Source organism: Myotis lucifugus, unplaced genomic scaffold, assembly GCF_000147115.1.
Source record: "Myotis lucifugus unplaced genomic scaffold, Myoluc2.0 scaffold_128, whole genome shotgun sequence".
NCBI classification, from domain to species: domain Eukaryota; kingdom Metazoa; phylum Chordata; class Mammalia; order Chiroptera; family Vespertilionidae; genus Myotis; species Myotis lucifugus.
In genome coordinates this window covers 273,207-286,880 of record NW_005871176.1, presented here as the reverse complement: position 1 = coordinate 286,880, position 13,674 = coordinate 273,207, and the positions used below count along the sequence as shown (strand labels likewise).

The window sequence follows — 13,674 nt, the reverse complement described above, 5'->3', positions numbered from 1 at the left end:
GGGTCGTGGTGTCATTGATGGAGTCAGGGAGAGTGAGTGATAGCCCCGGGAATTGGTTCCAAGTAGGTCTGTTGGATCTGGTCAAACAGTTGACAGAATAGGGGTGAAGCAGTGGGAAATGGAAGTACCCGTTCATGATACACGTACATATGCACCCCTGCACCCCACATCCCTCCCTCTTTTGGTTTCATGGCACCCAGAGCCTTCCTCTGGCCATTCTGGATGTGGGGCTGTGGTGGAGACGTTCACAGCATGGCTGCATCCTGCATGGCTGATCCCTGACCTCTTAGTCTCCTGTTCCAAGATCCAGGCAGGTGCGGTACTATGAGCCAGGTGAGTAGGTTTGGAAGTTCCTGCCTGGCTGTCCCTGAGTGTGAGACTGTTGGCATCAGACACAGGACCGCTCCTTGGACGTGCAGCCTGAGGTGTCGAGCCACAGGAGAGAGCGACGCCTCGTTAGGAAAAGCAAGTACCCCCTTGCTGGACACACCTGTCTGGTGGGGAGGGAGCCTCAGCTGTATTTATTACCTTTTCCTTGACACCAGACGGCTTGCTGGGGATGTTCCTGAAACGCCTCTCGTCCCAGCTCATCCTGCTGCAGGCGTGGACCTCCCACCTCTGGAAAATGTTTTATGATGCTCGGAAGCCCCGAAGTCAGATTAAGAATGAGATCAGCATTGACACCCTGGCCAGAGATGAGTTCAACCTCCAGAAGATGGTGGTGACGGTGACAGCCTCAGGCAAGGTGCGGGGGTGAGCCCAGGTCCCAAACCCCCAGAGGCTCCGGGGTGGTGGGGGAGAGCATGGGCTCTAGTTTTCATGGATAGAATCAGTTCTTTGGTTTGTCTTTCTAGTAGTGAGCCAGTTACTTGTTTATCTTGCAGCTTTTTGGCATTGAGAGCAGCTCTGGCACCATCCTGTGGAAACAATATCTCCCCAATGTCAAGCCAGACTCCTCCTTTAAACTGATGGTGCAGAGAACCACTGCTCACTTCCCCCACCCCCCACAGTGCACCCTCCTGGTAAAGGACAAGGTGAGGCCACCTCTGATTTGAACCAAAGTGGTGTGGCTTTTTGGTGTTTTGTAACTTAAATTTCTCCTAAGCCCTTAGAATTGTATGAGTGTTAAAGATCAGTATTCAGGGGTTAGAGCTCTGTTTCTTCCAGTTTTTTCCTGAGTGGAGGAACCATCCAGGACTGAGGTGGGAGTGACTGGAAAGTGGGGGTGACTTTACCAGATGTGTAGTAAGCCAGCTCGTCTTCTTCCCAAGCATAGGCGGCTGGTGGTAGCTGAGTGGCTGTTTTCTCGTCTGTAGATGAGAGACAGCAGGACACAAAGCTACTAGTATTTGTATCCCTGCTTCCCAGAATTAGATGGATTTTTGTCAGTTCATTCTGGAACTGTCAGAAGGGAGCTGGGAAGCGTTCTGCTGGAATGGCTGCCCTGGGGTTGCTGATTTGGTTATTGACCATTTTATTTGCCCCTCAGCCTGCCCAGTTCTTGGTTAGCTTGGAGTCAAGAGGAAGTTTATTTTCCTTTTGACACATTAGCCTTGGGGACCATTCACCTTCAGCCAGGACTAAGGAAAGACTAAGGAATGCAGCACAGTTGAGCTCCAGTCCCAGATTGACTCCTAGGATGTGCGTTCTTTCCATGGTGGAATCTGACAGTCTGCCCGTTTCAGGAGACAGGAATGAGTTCTCTCTATGTCTTCAATCCCATTTTTGGGAAGTGGAGTCAGGTGGCTCCCCCAGTGCTGAAGCGCCCCATCTTGCAGTCTTTGCTTCTGCCCATCATGGATCAAGACTATGCCAAGGTGCTGCTGTTGATAGACGATGAGTACAAGGTACGACATGGAGTGGCGGGGGACATCCACGTAGAGGTGGGTGTGGGGCAGGGGTGGTCAGACAGCAGCCGGTGGACCAGAGCTGGGGCTGTCTGCAGTCAGCACACATTTGGGCTTGTAGGGCATCTTTAAGCGACTTGATTACTCTTTCTGCACTGATGAAGAGCCCCATCTTGCAGTCTTTGCTTCTGCCCATCATGGATCAAGACTATGCCAAGGTGCTGCTGTTGATAGACGATGAGTACAAGGTACGACATGGAGTGGTGGGGACATCCACGTAGAGTTGGGTGTGGGGCAGGGGTGGTCAGACAGCAGCCAGTGGACCAGAGCTGGGGCTGTCTGCAGTCAGCACACATTTGGGCTTGTAGGGCATCTCGCTCCATCCACTGAGCCAAACCGGTTTCGGCAGATTCAGGATCTTAACAGATCTAAATTTAAGCCCTAATTGAGTTCAGTAGACTAATTCTTTAAGGTTTGCTGTTTTATTAAGGCTTTCTTTGATGGGAAATAGTAATAGTAATTGAGAAAGTGCTTAGAGACTCCTGACCTTTTCCTTTAACCCTTTTCTTGGGCTCTGGATGTTCAAGGTCACAGCTTTCCCAGCCACTCGGAATGTCTTGCGACAGCTTCATGAGCTAGCCCCTTCCATCTTCTTCTACTTGGTGGATGCAGAACAGGGACGGCTGTGTGGATATCGACTTCGGAAGGTAGGGAAGGGGCATCCAGGCAAGACCCTTCAGGGAGAGATGTGGGTGTTTTCTGGTTATTTGGCTAAGAAGTCAATTATGCTATTCATTCTATTGAAAATTTTGATCAGCATAGTCTTGATGTCTGATTCAAAGTAATTTTCATATTTATTAAGAGGCTACCACATGGCAGGCATGGTTCTAGGTGCTGTGGAAAAAGCAGTCAACAACAAAGTCTGCTCCCATGGAGTTCTCATTCCTTTTCTATGGCAGTGAGAAGGGACATTGTTCTCCATTTGGGGGAAGGTAGGAGGTGGGAATGGGGGTTGAGTAATAGTACTTTCTATATGAATATGGTGTTATTAACTCACTCTTGATAGAATGTGTGCTTTGAGTTTTACTTCAGAAATGGGATAGATTTGCTCTGACCCTGGCGTACTTGAGTCCAATTCTTACAAACAGTGATACACAGTGTTTCTGAGGCCCAGCTCGGAGGTTCATACGGGCCTGGTCTTGGTCTCACTAGCAGGGCTGCATAGAGGAGTAATTTGTGGCCTCACCACACGGTCCTTCAGTCCTGTCCCTCAGGGCCTTTGGAGAGGTACTATAATATAGAGATTAGGAGCTTGGACCCAACTGCCTATGTGTGAAACCTCACTTACTAACTGTGACCTTGGGTGTAGGATTTCTCTGCCTCTGCTTTTTTGTCTATGAAACAAGATGATAATGGCACCTACCTCATAGGGTTAGTGTGAGGAGCAGGGACTTAATACATATAAACCACATAAAGCAATGCCTGGCACATGGTAAATGCCATCTAAATGTATTATCTGTTGTTTTAAAATGCAGTGCCCTTTTCTGACATTTTGTAACAGCCAACCTTTCAGATAAACAGCATAGGAAATGGTCTACCCAGAAAATACATTCTGTACCCTTGTGAGTGAAAATAAATTGCCCTTCCAAGTTGATAAAAAGGAGACCCTGAAAGAGACAGTTCTTTGTGGATACAGGGGAGCAAACTGGAGTGTGGGTGTCATGAATCAGTGGAATCCTGAGGATGTCATCGGAGTAAGTGGTGGCCAAGGGCAGACAAAGGAGGGAAAGCTGCATGGGGAGCAGGCCAAGGGTGTCTTACAGTCTGACCTCTGAGTGAGTTGACTGGTGACCTTGCTCTCGGGATGTTTTTCGTTGTAAAAGATTAAATTGACGCAGAAGCGCAGAAGCAAAATGTGAGCAGACCCTTTCCACCCTGCTCCCAGCTGCTTTCCCAGATGGAAGGCCTGTCAGGAGTCGGCTGTGCATCTTTCACGGTCCTTCTGTGTATTCACAACACTGTGTAAGCAGCTGTGTGGGCCATATAGATACGTGATTCATAGATGTTTCTTCTCAGTGAAATGGAATTGACCTGCATTTATTAATAGGATTTTTTATTTTTCATCTCTTATTATTTTGTTAAACCCATGTTTAAATGAAAGTATAATGCTAAGAAAAACCCAGAATTCTGAGGTTATAGCTCAGTGACCTTTCAAAAGGGAACATTTGCGTACATGGCAGTCAGATCAGGAAGCAGAACAGCACCAGCACCCCACCCAGGTGGCCCTTGTGTGCCTTTCTCCTCCCCCTGTAGTAACATTTAACCATACAGATTTGCGTATAGTTTCCTGTGACTCTAAAGAACTTTTTCTATAGTACTTCGAGGTCCCTGCCAGCTCGGTCATTCACTGCTGGCCCAGGATACGGATTCTTTGATTTTAGTAATGAGTGGTAAACTTCTTTGGATATTTCCTACTCAGATAAACAATGGGGAGCTATTGAATAAGTTTTCTGCTTTCTTAATGGTATATTTTTAAGTCAAACTGTGAGTTCTAAAACTTCTTTCATAAACCAGAACCTTCTTCCAGCACAAAGGCTGCAGGTAATGAACTGTAGGGCGTGTCCAGCTACTGCAGTCTGCAGTCTAGGCATAGCCTCCTGACTACAAGCACCGGCTTTGTTGCCTTTGCTCCAGGATCTCACCACTGAGCTGAGTTGGGAGCTGACCATTCCCCCAGAAGTACAGCGTATCGTCAAGGTGAAGGGGAAGCGCAGCAGCGAGCACGTTCATTCCCAGGGCCGTGTGATGGGGGACCGCAGCGTGCTCTACAAGGTACGACACAGCAGCCTGGTATAGAGTAGGAGAGCAAGGGTTTCAATTCTGGCTCTAGGATTTGTAGGTGCATGATCTCCAGTGAGTCATTTAATCCCTTTGAGCCTAAAGTATTATCTGTGAAATGGGTACACTGTGCCCTTCTAGGGTGGTTGTGATGATCCCCTGAGAGACTCATGCTTAGCCTAGGGCCTGGCTTATGGCCATTGCCCAGTCAATGTTAGCTATTATTATTAGTGACTAGAGGCTTGGTGCATGGATGGGGTCCCTCGGCCTGGCCGGTGATCAAGGCCTATCAGGGGGCCAGCCAGCCGGGAGGAGGGACCCTGGGAGGTTGGCTGGCCAGCCAGCCCCCCCCCCCCACCCCCCCATTGGGGCCGATGGGGAGGCCGGCCGGCCGGCTGGGGGAAGAGGCTACAGGAGGTTGGCAGTCTGGCGGGGGTGAGGGGCCTCGGGAGGTTGGCTGGCCATGGGGAGGGGCCGCGGGAGGATGGCCAGCTTGGGGAAGGGCCGCAGGAGGACGGCCAGCCGCAGGAGGTTGGCTGTGGGAGGGCACTGACCACCAGGAGGCAGCTCCTTTGTTGAGCATCTGCCCCCTGGTTGTCAGTGTGCATCATAGCGACTGGTCGATCGGTCGTTCTGGTCGTTCAGTTGTTACAATCACTTAGGCTTTTTTTTTTTTTTAAATATATTTTATTGATTTTTTACAGAGAGGAAGGGAGAGAGATAGAGAGTTAGAAACATCGATGAGAGAGAAACATCGACCAGCTGCCTCCTGCACATCTCCTACTGGGGATATGCCCGCAACCAAGGTACATGCCCTTGACCGGAATCGATCCTGGGACCCTTCAGTCCGCAGGCCGACGCTCTATCCACTGAGCCAAACCAGTTTCGGCCACTTAGGCTTTTAGATAGATAGATAGATAGATAGGTAGGTAGATAGATAGATAGATAGTACTGATAGAACTGTCTGGGGTTAAACCTCAGCTGATTCATCAGAAAGCCCGTCTCTATGATCCAGCACTCTAGTTAGTAGTAAAGGGTGGGAAATGGAGAAATGACTAGTGGGCGCAGAACTGTCCTATGAGAGCATGTAGTCACTGTAGTAATGGACATTAATTCCATCCCCCAGCACAGCAGAGACTGAGCTAGGGGGAGATGTCATAGAGCAGGGTACCACGACCAGACTTGACGGGAAGTTCATTCGCCAAGCGTGAGGCAGCGCGCAAGCCTCCGGTTGGGCTGTCCAGGTTCAGACTAGGCTCTGCCGCAGACTAACTGTTCATTGTGGGTCATTCGCTTAGGCTTCCTGACTTCTGTTTTCACCGATGTAATGGAGATTGTAGCCTGTGTCATAGGATTACTTTGAAGATTAATGATAACATATAACATGATTAGAATGGTGTCCTCCACACAGTTAGCATTGTTATCAGTGCTGCCAGCTTGAAATCTTTACTGATGGATGCCTTCCATGTGACCGCAGTGTTTTGCTTGTTCAGAATGACCAAAATAATACATATTCTGAAGTACATTTTGACTTGTACTAAAAAAAAATTACTGTGTAATTTCATTCGTACGAGGTAAAATATGCTAGAATACTTGTGCTTTCATATGTTGAAGGCATAATAAGAATAGGGCTTTTTGGATTCATATTCATTATGCAAATTTTTAGGTTAGTCTCTTTTTTAAATAAACTTTTTTTGGGGGGGGGGGCTTAATTTTAGACTTACAGAAAGGATGCAGTACTCCATAGAATCCCATAAGCCCCTTCTCTAGTTTCCCCTTGGGGACCATAGTACATCTGTCTAAACTAAGACATCAACATTGGGGCAAGACTGTTAACTAAACTCCAGTCTTTATTTGGGTTTCGTCAGCTTTTCTATTAATGTCCTTTTCTGCCCCAGGATCCAATCTAGGGCTCCACATTGCATTTAGTTGACAGTTTTGCATGACCTTGATCGTTCTGAAGAGTATTAATCAGGTGTTTTGTAGAATGTCTCTCAGTTTTGGTTTGTGTGATGTTTTTCTCATGGTTAGACCATAGTTACGGAGGTGAAGTGGACTTATTATTTGTTTGAGTGCCAGGTACTCTAGACACTAAGATACATCAGTGAACAAAATAGACATTTCCTCTCCTCGTGAGGCTCTCTCATTGTATTTGGAAGAGGCCAATAAAGAAAGTAGACAGGTAAGTTAGAGAGCATGTTAGAGGACAACCAGTTTCATAGAAAAATCCGAAGCTACGAAGAGGGAAAGGGAGCTTAGAATTGAAGGGGATACATTTAAAATAGGGTGGTTAAGGGGGGGGGGGGGTCTCATTGAGAAAATGACACTTAAACTTGAAGGAGTGAGGAGTGGGGAAAAGCCTTCTGGACAGAAAAATCAGAGCATGCCTGGAGTGTTCTAGAAACAGCAAGGAGGCTAGCGGGACTAGAACGGGCTCTTTGAGGAGGAGAGTCTGGGCTGCTCAGGTCAGGAGGTGACAGGGCCAGATCACAGGCCATCACTCTGGCCTTTTGGCTGAGACAGAGCCACGGGGAAGTTTTGAGCAGAGAAGTGACAGAAGTGACTGAGGTGTAACAGGTTCATTTGGCCTGCTGTGTCAAGATGAGCCTGTTGTGGGCCAAGGGGTAGAGCAAGCAGACAGGCTGTTGTAATAATCCAGGTGAGATGATGGGTTGGTGACAAAGGATCTGATTCTGGATACTTTTGAAGGTGGAGCAATAGGATATGTTGATGCATAGGATGTGTGTGTGTGTTAGAGAGGAGTTGAGGATGACTTAGAGGTTCTAGGTCTAAGACACGCATGGGGAGCTCTGAGAGGGAGCAGGTTTTAGCAGGGGTGGAACAGGAGTTCAGTTGGGGCAAGTCAAGTTTGAGATAAGACATCTAAGAAGATATACTGAGCTGGCAGTCCGTTAGTCAAGTCTGGAGTTCAGGGAGAGGTCTGGCCCAGATACATAAAGTGGGGCATTGCCAGCACCCATAGATGGTGTGAAAGCCATGAGATGGTGGTCGCCATGAGAGCAAGTATAGATGGAAACGTACAAGAGATCAGGAGATGAGGAGGAACCTGCCAGAGAGATGAGAAGGCGTGGCCAGTAAGGCAAAAAGAAAACCAGGGAGCATGTGTCCTGGACGCCAGGTGGAGAAAGTGCTTCAGGCAGGAGTGATCCCGTGTCACATGGTACTAGTAGGTCATGTAAGGAGAGAACTGAGGCTTATCCGTTGAGTCAGTGATAGGGAGGACACTGGTGGAGAGAAATAGCGTTGCTGGAGCAGTGTCCTTAGGCCAGCGAATGGGCAGACCTGGGTAGAATCTTGAGTTACCAATGTCTGTGACTTGAGCAGGTTGCTTAACTCCTGTAAGACATTGCATCTTAAAATGTGGGTAATAATAGTAGCTACTTTGCAAAGTTGTTTATGGATTCAGTGAAATGAGTAGGCAAAGCACATGGCATGGCACTCAGCAGACACTAAACGAGTGCAGCAGTGACAAACTCTAAACAGGAAGCTCTTCTAACCAGGAAACCTGATTGCTCTGCCAGACCAGTGAACTCCAGGTTTGCCTCCCTCCAGGGCTCACCGTGGCGTGGAGCCCATGATGTGCCACTGTGGTTCTGAGGAACTTTTCTCTTCTCCCCAGAGCCTGAACCCCAACCTGCTGGCCGTGGTGACCGAGAGCACAGACGGACACCACGAGCGCACCTTCATCGGCATCTTCCTCGTGGACGGTGTCACTGGGCGCATCGTCCACTCCTCCGTGCAGAGGAAGGCCAAGGGCCCCGTCCACATCGTGCACTCAGAGAACTGGGTGGTGGTAAGGACTCGCAGATGAGCTCGTGTCACCATCAGGGACACTATACTCTGTGTTGCATCATTTGTGAGACATGGATAATAACAGTCACCTTTCGTCTAGCTTACAGCAGCGTCTGGCACATAGTAAGCATTCAGATGTTAGCTATTATAATTCCGATTTCCAAGAATCTGGAGAATTCTTTGTTTCCTGTGGTGAACTCTGGGTAGCCTAGAGCCAACTACTCTGAAAGCTAGTAAACTTGTTAGCAAGGAAGAAAACTGGGTGCTGGGTGGTTTCTCTCCTTCATGGGCGTGTAGCCAATCAGAAAGGTATCTTCCCATGTAATTTCCCTTGCCCAGTTGGACTAGCAGCTGAGCCCCTCGCTGCCCCCTCTTCTCTCTGCAGTACCAGTACTGGAATACCAAGGCCCGGCGCAACGAGTTGACCGTGCTGGAGCTCTACGAGGGCACTGAGCAATACAATGCCACCGCCTTCAGCTCCCTGGACCGTCCTCAGCTGCCCCAGGTCCTCCAGCAGTCCTACATCTTCCCCTCCTCCATCAGTGCCATGGAAGCCACCATCACAGAGCGGGGCATCACCAGCCGACACCTGCTTAGTGAGTGACTGGGGCTGGGGGGTCTCTGGGGTGACTGGGTCTCTTAGGCAGCCGCACTGAAGGACAAAGCCAGGGATGCATTGCTGGCAGAGCCACGTTTGATCATCATTAGGGATGGTTAGTGAGGAGGGCTTTATTTCAGCAGGAAAAGTTCCTCCTCTGGCTTTGCCATCCATAAAAGATGATACGTTTTTTAATTCTCATTTCTGATGAACCACTTTGTTCTGCATTTTTACTTCGCTCATAAAGGTGAGCCCTGATATCATTCCTAACAGATGGCCTGTGCTGACTGCAGCCACTGGCACGGTTCGGTCTCGTCCTTATGTAGTTCAAGCTCAGAACTTAGTGATGGTTAGCAAGCTGCTCTGTCTAGTTGATTTTACCAAAGACATTTGGGACTCAGAGCTTATCAGGCACTTGGTACTACTATTTTATTCTCAAATATGAGGAGGACAGACCTTTTGGCAGTTTCCCGTTAAGCCCCACTGTTTCTGAATCAAACAGCTCTCATGTCCTGTGTCCTCCCTGGCCTTGCTACTGCACTGGCGCACGTGGCTTGTTTGGCTCATGGGAAGGAGACTCATTGGTTGGGGCAGGTAGTATTGGGGGGAAAGGAGGAGATGAAGAGATCTGAGTGGCCTTCCGTGCTCATCTCTCATCATTACCCATTTCTAATTCTAAAACTTTATTTCCTGATGTCTCAGGATATGTGAGGAAACCAATATTTTCAAAAGTGGGAACCTTCATTCAGACACATGCGTATTATTAGATTATGGTTTTTGGCCATTTAGGAGCCTCAATGACTCCCCCCCCTTTTTTAACTCAATATTAAATTTCTGTGATAATGACATTTTTGTAGCTAGCCCTAATCTGGGGTTGATTGGTGTGAACATGCACTTTGACTTCTTTCTGTGCAGTTGGACTACCTTCCGGAGCCATTCTTTCCCTCCCTAAGGCCTTGCTGGATCCCCGCCGTCCTGAGATCCCAACAGAACAAAGCAGGTGAGACCCCTGTGGCAGGCTCTGACCGTAAGGAACTTAACCTGTAGGTCACCTTTGGTCCTCAGTCTGGTACATGCTGTCCTGCTGTGCTGGGACCTGGGGATGTAGCAGTGAACAAGTCTGACAAATATGTCTGCCCTCATGGAGTTACATTCTGGTTGGGGAGATGGAAAGTAAATAAGATGAAATGTTAGCTACTCATAAATGCTGAGGAGGAAAAAAGCAGAAAGGGGACTGGGGTTGTGCAGGGTTAGGGGGTATGTGTGGTTGAACTTCTGCAAGTGTGGCCAGGGGAAGCCTCTCTGAAATGGTGACTTGATTGAAGACCAGAAGGAGGAAAGAAGCTAGCCTTATGGAGGCCTGGGGGCACTTTTCAGGCAGAGGGAAGAGCCAGTGCAAATGCCCTAAGATCATGTCAGTGAGTTAGAGGGAGGGTGGGAGGCCAGTGGGGCTAGAGCAGCTGGTGGTGGGGAGACGGAAATGAGGTCAGGGAAGAAATGGGGGTTGGGTCCTGTAGGGAGTACAATAGCTTGCCACTGTTAGTATGTATTTGAATAATTCCACCCATCTTGAATTCTTTTCCCTTAGGGGTCTGAGAAACTGGGCAGCAGAAGGCACAGTAGATCTGTTTTTGCACAAAGAGAAAAGGAAAGAGGGGTATGGTTTAGAGCAGTGATGGCGAACCTATGACACGCGAACTCATTTTTTTGGTTGATTTCTCTTTGTTAAATGGCATTTAAATATATAAAATAAATATCAAAAATATAAGCAAATATCAAAAAATTTCTATATGTGACACGGCACCAGAGTTAAGTTAGGGTTTTTCAAAATGCTGACACGCCGAGACACGCCGAGCTCAAAAGGTTCGCCATCACTGGTTTAGAGTGAAGAGAGAATAAGAGTGAGACTATGGGGGGTGAAAGAGGGGAACCTGGGGAAGAGATATGGGGTGATAACAGGTTTTCCAGAGGAGTGGACAGGCACTCTGGGTTGAAGGGCAGGAATTGGCCCAGTGGCTCAGTGTTTTAGTTTTAAAATGGCTTTGACTTTCCTCCCCTGGTGTGAATACTGTTGTCTGTATGCTATTTGTTTTTAGATTTAGAACAAGGTAGGAATCCAGATCTCAGTCTTAGTCTCCACGCAGCTTGCTTTCTTACAGCCTTCCTAACAGTTAGCTGCTAAATTTTTAACTCCCTAGTAGACTTTGAAGGAAGATGTGAGGCTAGATATGTGGCCTGGAAAGTTCCCAGGACTCTGAAAGGGCAGCCAGGGGATCACCTTACAGCAGTTTGAATGCCGTCCCGACTGATGTTTTGCAGAGAGGAGAACCTAATCCCGTATTCTCCAGATGTACAGATACACGCAGAGCGATTCATCAACTATAACCAGACAGTTTCTCGAATGCGCGGTATTTACACTGCTCCCTCAGGCCTGGAGTCCACTTGTTTGGTGAGTAAAGCCCACAGCCACCCAGCTGTGACAGCCCTTGGGGACACAGCTGAGGGTTCCATTTCCTTTCATACCTGAGGATGAGGTTGTGCGGATCACTGGCTGCCTTTCTTATCCATTTTTCTTTCCCTCTGCCTTCCAGGTTGTGGCCTATGGCCTGGACATTTACCAAACTCGAGTCTACCCATCCAAACAGTTTGATGTCCTGAAGGATGACTATGACTATGTGTTAATCAGCAGTGTCCTCTTTGGCCTGGTGTTTGCCACCATGATCACGAAGAGACTGGCACAGGTGAAACTCTTGAATCGTGCCTGGCGGTAAAGACCCAAGATCTGCCCGAGAGTGGAGAGCCGAGGGAGAGTCAGCAAAGCTCCAGCTGCAGTTTGACAGGGTGATGGAGGATGTGTGGGCGCTCATCTTAGCTAAGAGTTGTGGGGGAGAAGGTGGACTCCCATGGAGACTCCTTTTGGGATATGTCTGGTGCCGTCGGTGGATGGAGGTTGAACTCTCTCTCAGCTGAGAATCTCAAAGCATCTTGAGGGACTTTCCCCTGAAGTCCAAAGGCCATTGCCCTATTTCCTCTTTGTCCATCTATGAATGTTCTGTGTGTTTTTTAAAGAGCTCCCAACAGAGTTTTCTCTTTTATGAGGCCTGTTCAAATGGATTTTGGTTTGCCTCCTGTTTCCCAGGTTAAATTAGAAATCTTTCTGTGTCCCTGCTTCTGGCTTGGGTGGGAAGGGAACTCGTACTGACCACTCCACCTTTACTGTTTACATTGGGAGGAAGAAGATCCGTCCTTCGCTAAAGTTTGAGCACTGATCCAGCCTCTCGTGGCTTCTCTGCACAATAACTCCTGGTTGAGGAATCTGTATTTGGTGTCAGGCTTATTTTAATGAAGCCTCTAGTTTCATGTTCTCATTCAGGTTGTAGTCTTGTTTCAGTTTATTAAAAGCCAAGTGTGTAAATAGCATCTTGGTCTGTGGATCACTGCCCAGGTCTTTCACCTAAGGCATGTGCAGGCTGAGGCCTTTTAATACTACTGAATTGTCTGAACCTTGAAGAGATTTCAGGGGAGGGAGGAGCTAAGCCGCCTGTTTGCAGTACCTCATGATCTCTCATTTCACCCACAGCCTGGTCTCACCATCTGATAACCTTGTTAGAGAAAGTCGTCCTGTTTAAGAACCTCATTATTTATTTTTAGTTTTATATAAATTGACCTGTGTGGGTCACTAGATTGCTCTTAAAATGAGATTTCAAATCTTACGGATCTTTAAGGAAAGGAGAAAAAAAAAGGCAGAGGTAGGAAATTGGCATTTTGTGGGTGAGGCATTGCCGATTGGCTGTTGTCTCTGCTGCAAAAGAAAGATGTCCTAAAAATGTTCCCTTGTCCCCGGATTTGGGGAATAATGCAGCTTTTCTTTACTGTGAAGAATGAAATGTACAGAGTAGACCTTTAGCCCTGTGGGGGGAGAGGTACATTCAAGCGTCTGAATAAAGTGAGTGACGAACGGCACTGTTTAAGTCCTTTTTTTGTGGTTTAGGAACACTTTGAGGCTACTCTTGTATTAGAGGGGACAAAAAGCAATGCAGAAATGGTTTTTAGAAAACTTTAAAAATACATATTTTTTTATTGATTTCAGAGAGAAAGGGAGAGGGAGAGATAGAAACATCAATGATGAGAGAGAATCATTGATCTGCTGTCTCCTGAACGCACCCCCTACTGGGGATCGAGCCTGCAACTGGGCATGTGCCCTGATCGGGACTCGAACCTTGACCTCCTGGTTCACATGCGGAGGCTCAACTAATGAGCCCCACCGACCAGGCTTCTCAGTATTTCTGAACCTTGAAGCAGCACTCACTTCTGACCAGCTATGCTCAGCCTCTACCTGTAGCTTTTAACTCGCTCTGATGGGGTTTTCTCCTCCTCTTTTTCTGTGCATCTGCCCCCGTCTCTTCATTAACTAGGTTGACTTTGGGGCCACCTGCAATGAATGTTTCACTTAAAGGAGAGTCCTTAGTATTTTGGATGTCATTATTTTTTTTAGTTTGGTCAACATACATGATCTCTTGGTGTAAAGTTTACAGCTAAATTCAGTGATTTTCAGTCCCTGTTGGGAATAATGTAAAA

The 13,674-nt window shown here is 47.7% G+C and overlaps 1 protein-coding gene across 1 annotated transcript in view; it reads left to right on the top strand.

Annotated features, from left to right (window-relative positions):
• The window catches only part of EMC1 (ER membrane protein complex subunit 1), a gene marked incomplete at its 5' end in the record, with an annotated part of 25,256 nt that extends 11,582 nt beyond the window's left edge, over positions 1 to 13,674 (top strand). Inside the window, 10 exons of the mRNA XM_006094065.3 lie at positions 546 to 745; positions 885 to 1,034; positions 1,686 to 1,847; positions 2,435 to 2,554; positions 4,542 to 4,679; positions 8,326 to 8,499; positions 8,884 to 9,094; positions 10,012 to 10,096; positions 11,416 to 11,545; positions 11,688 to 13,674. Coding sequence (XP_006094127.3) covers positions 546 to 745; positions 885 to 1,034; positions 1,686 to 1,847; positions 2,435 to 2,554; positions 4,542 to 4,679; positions 8,326 to 8,499; positions 8,884 to 9,094; positions 10,012 to 10,096; positions 11,416 to 11,545; positions 11,688 to 11,867 — 1,550 coding nt within the window. The remainder of the gene's footprint in view (positions 1 to 545; positions 746 to 884; positions 1,035 to 1,685; positions 1,848 to 2,434; positions 2,555 to 4,541; positions 4,680 to 8,325; positions 8,500 to 8,883; positions 9,095 to 10,011; positions 10,097 to 11,415; positions 11,546 to 11,687) is intronic.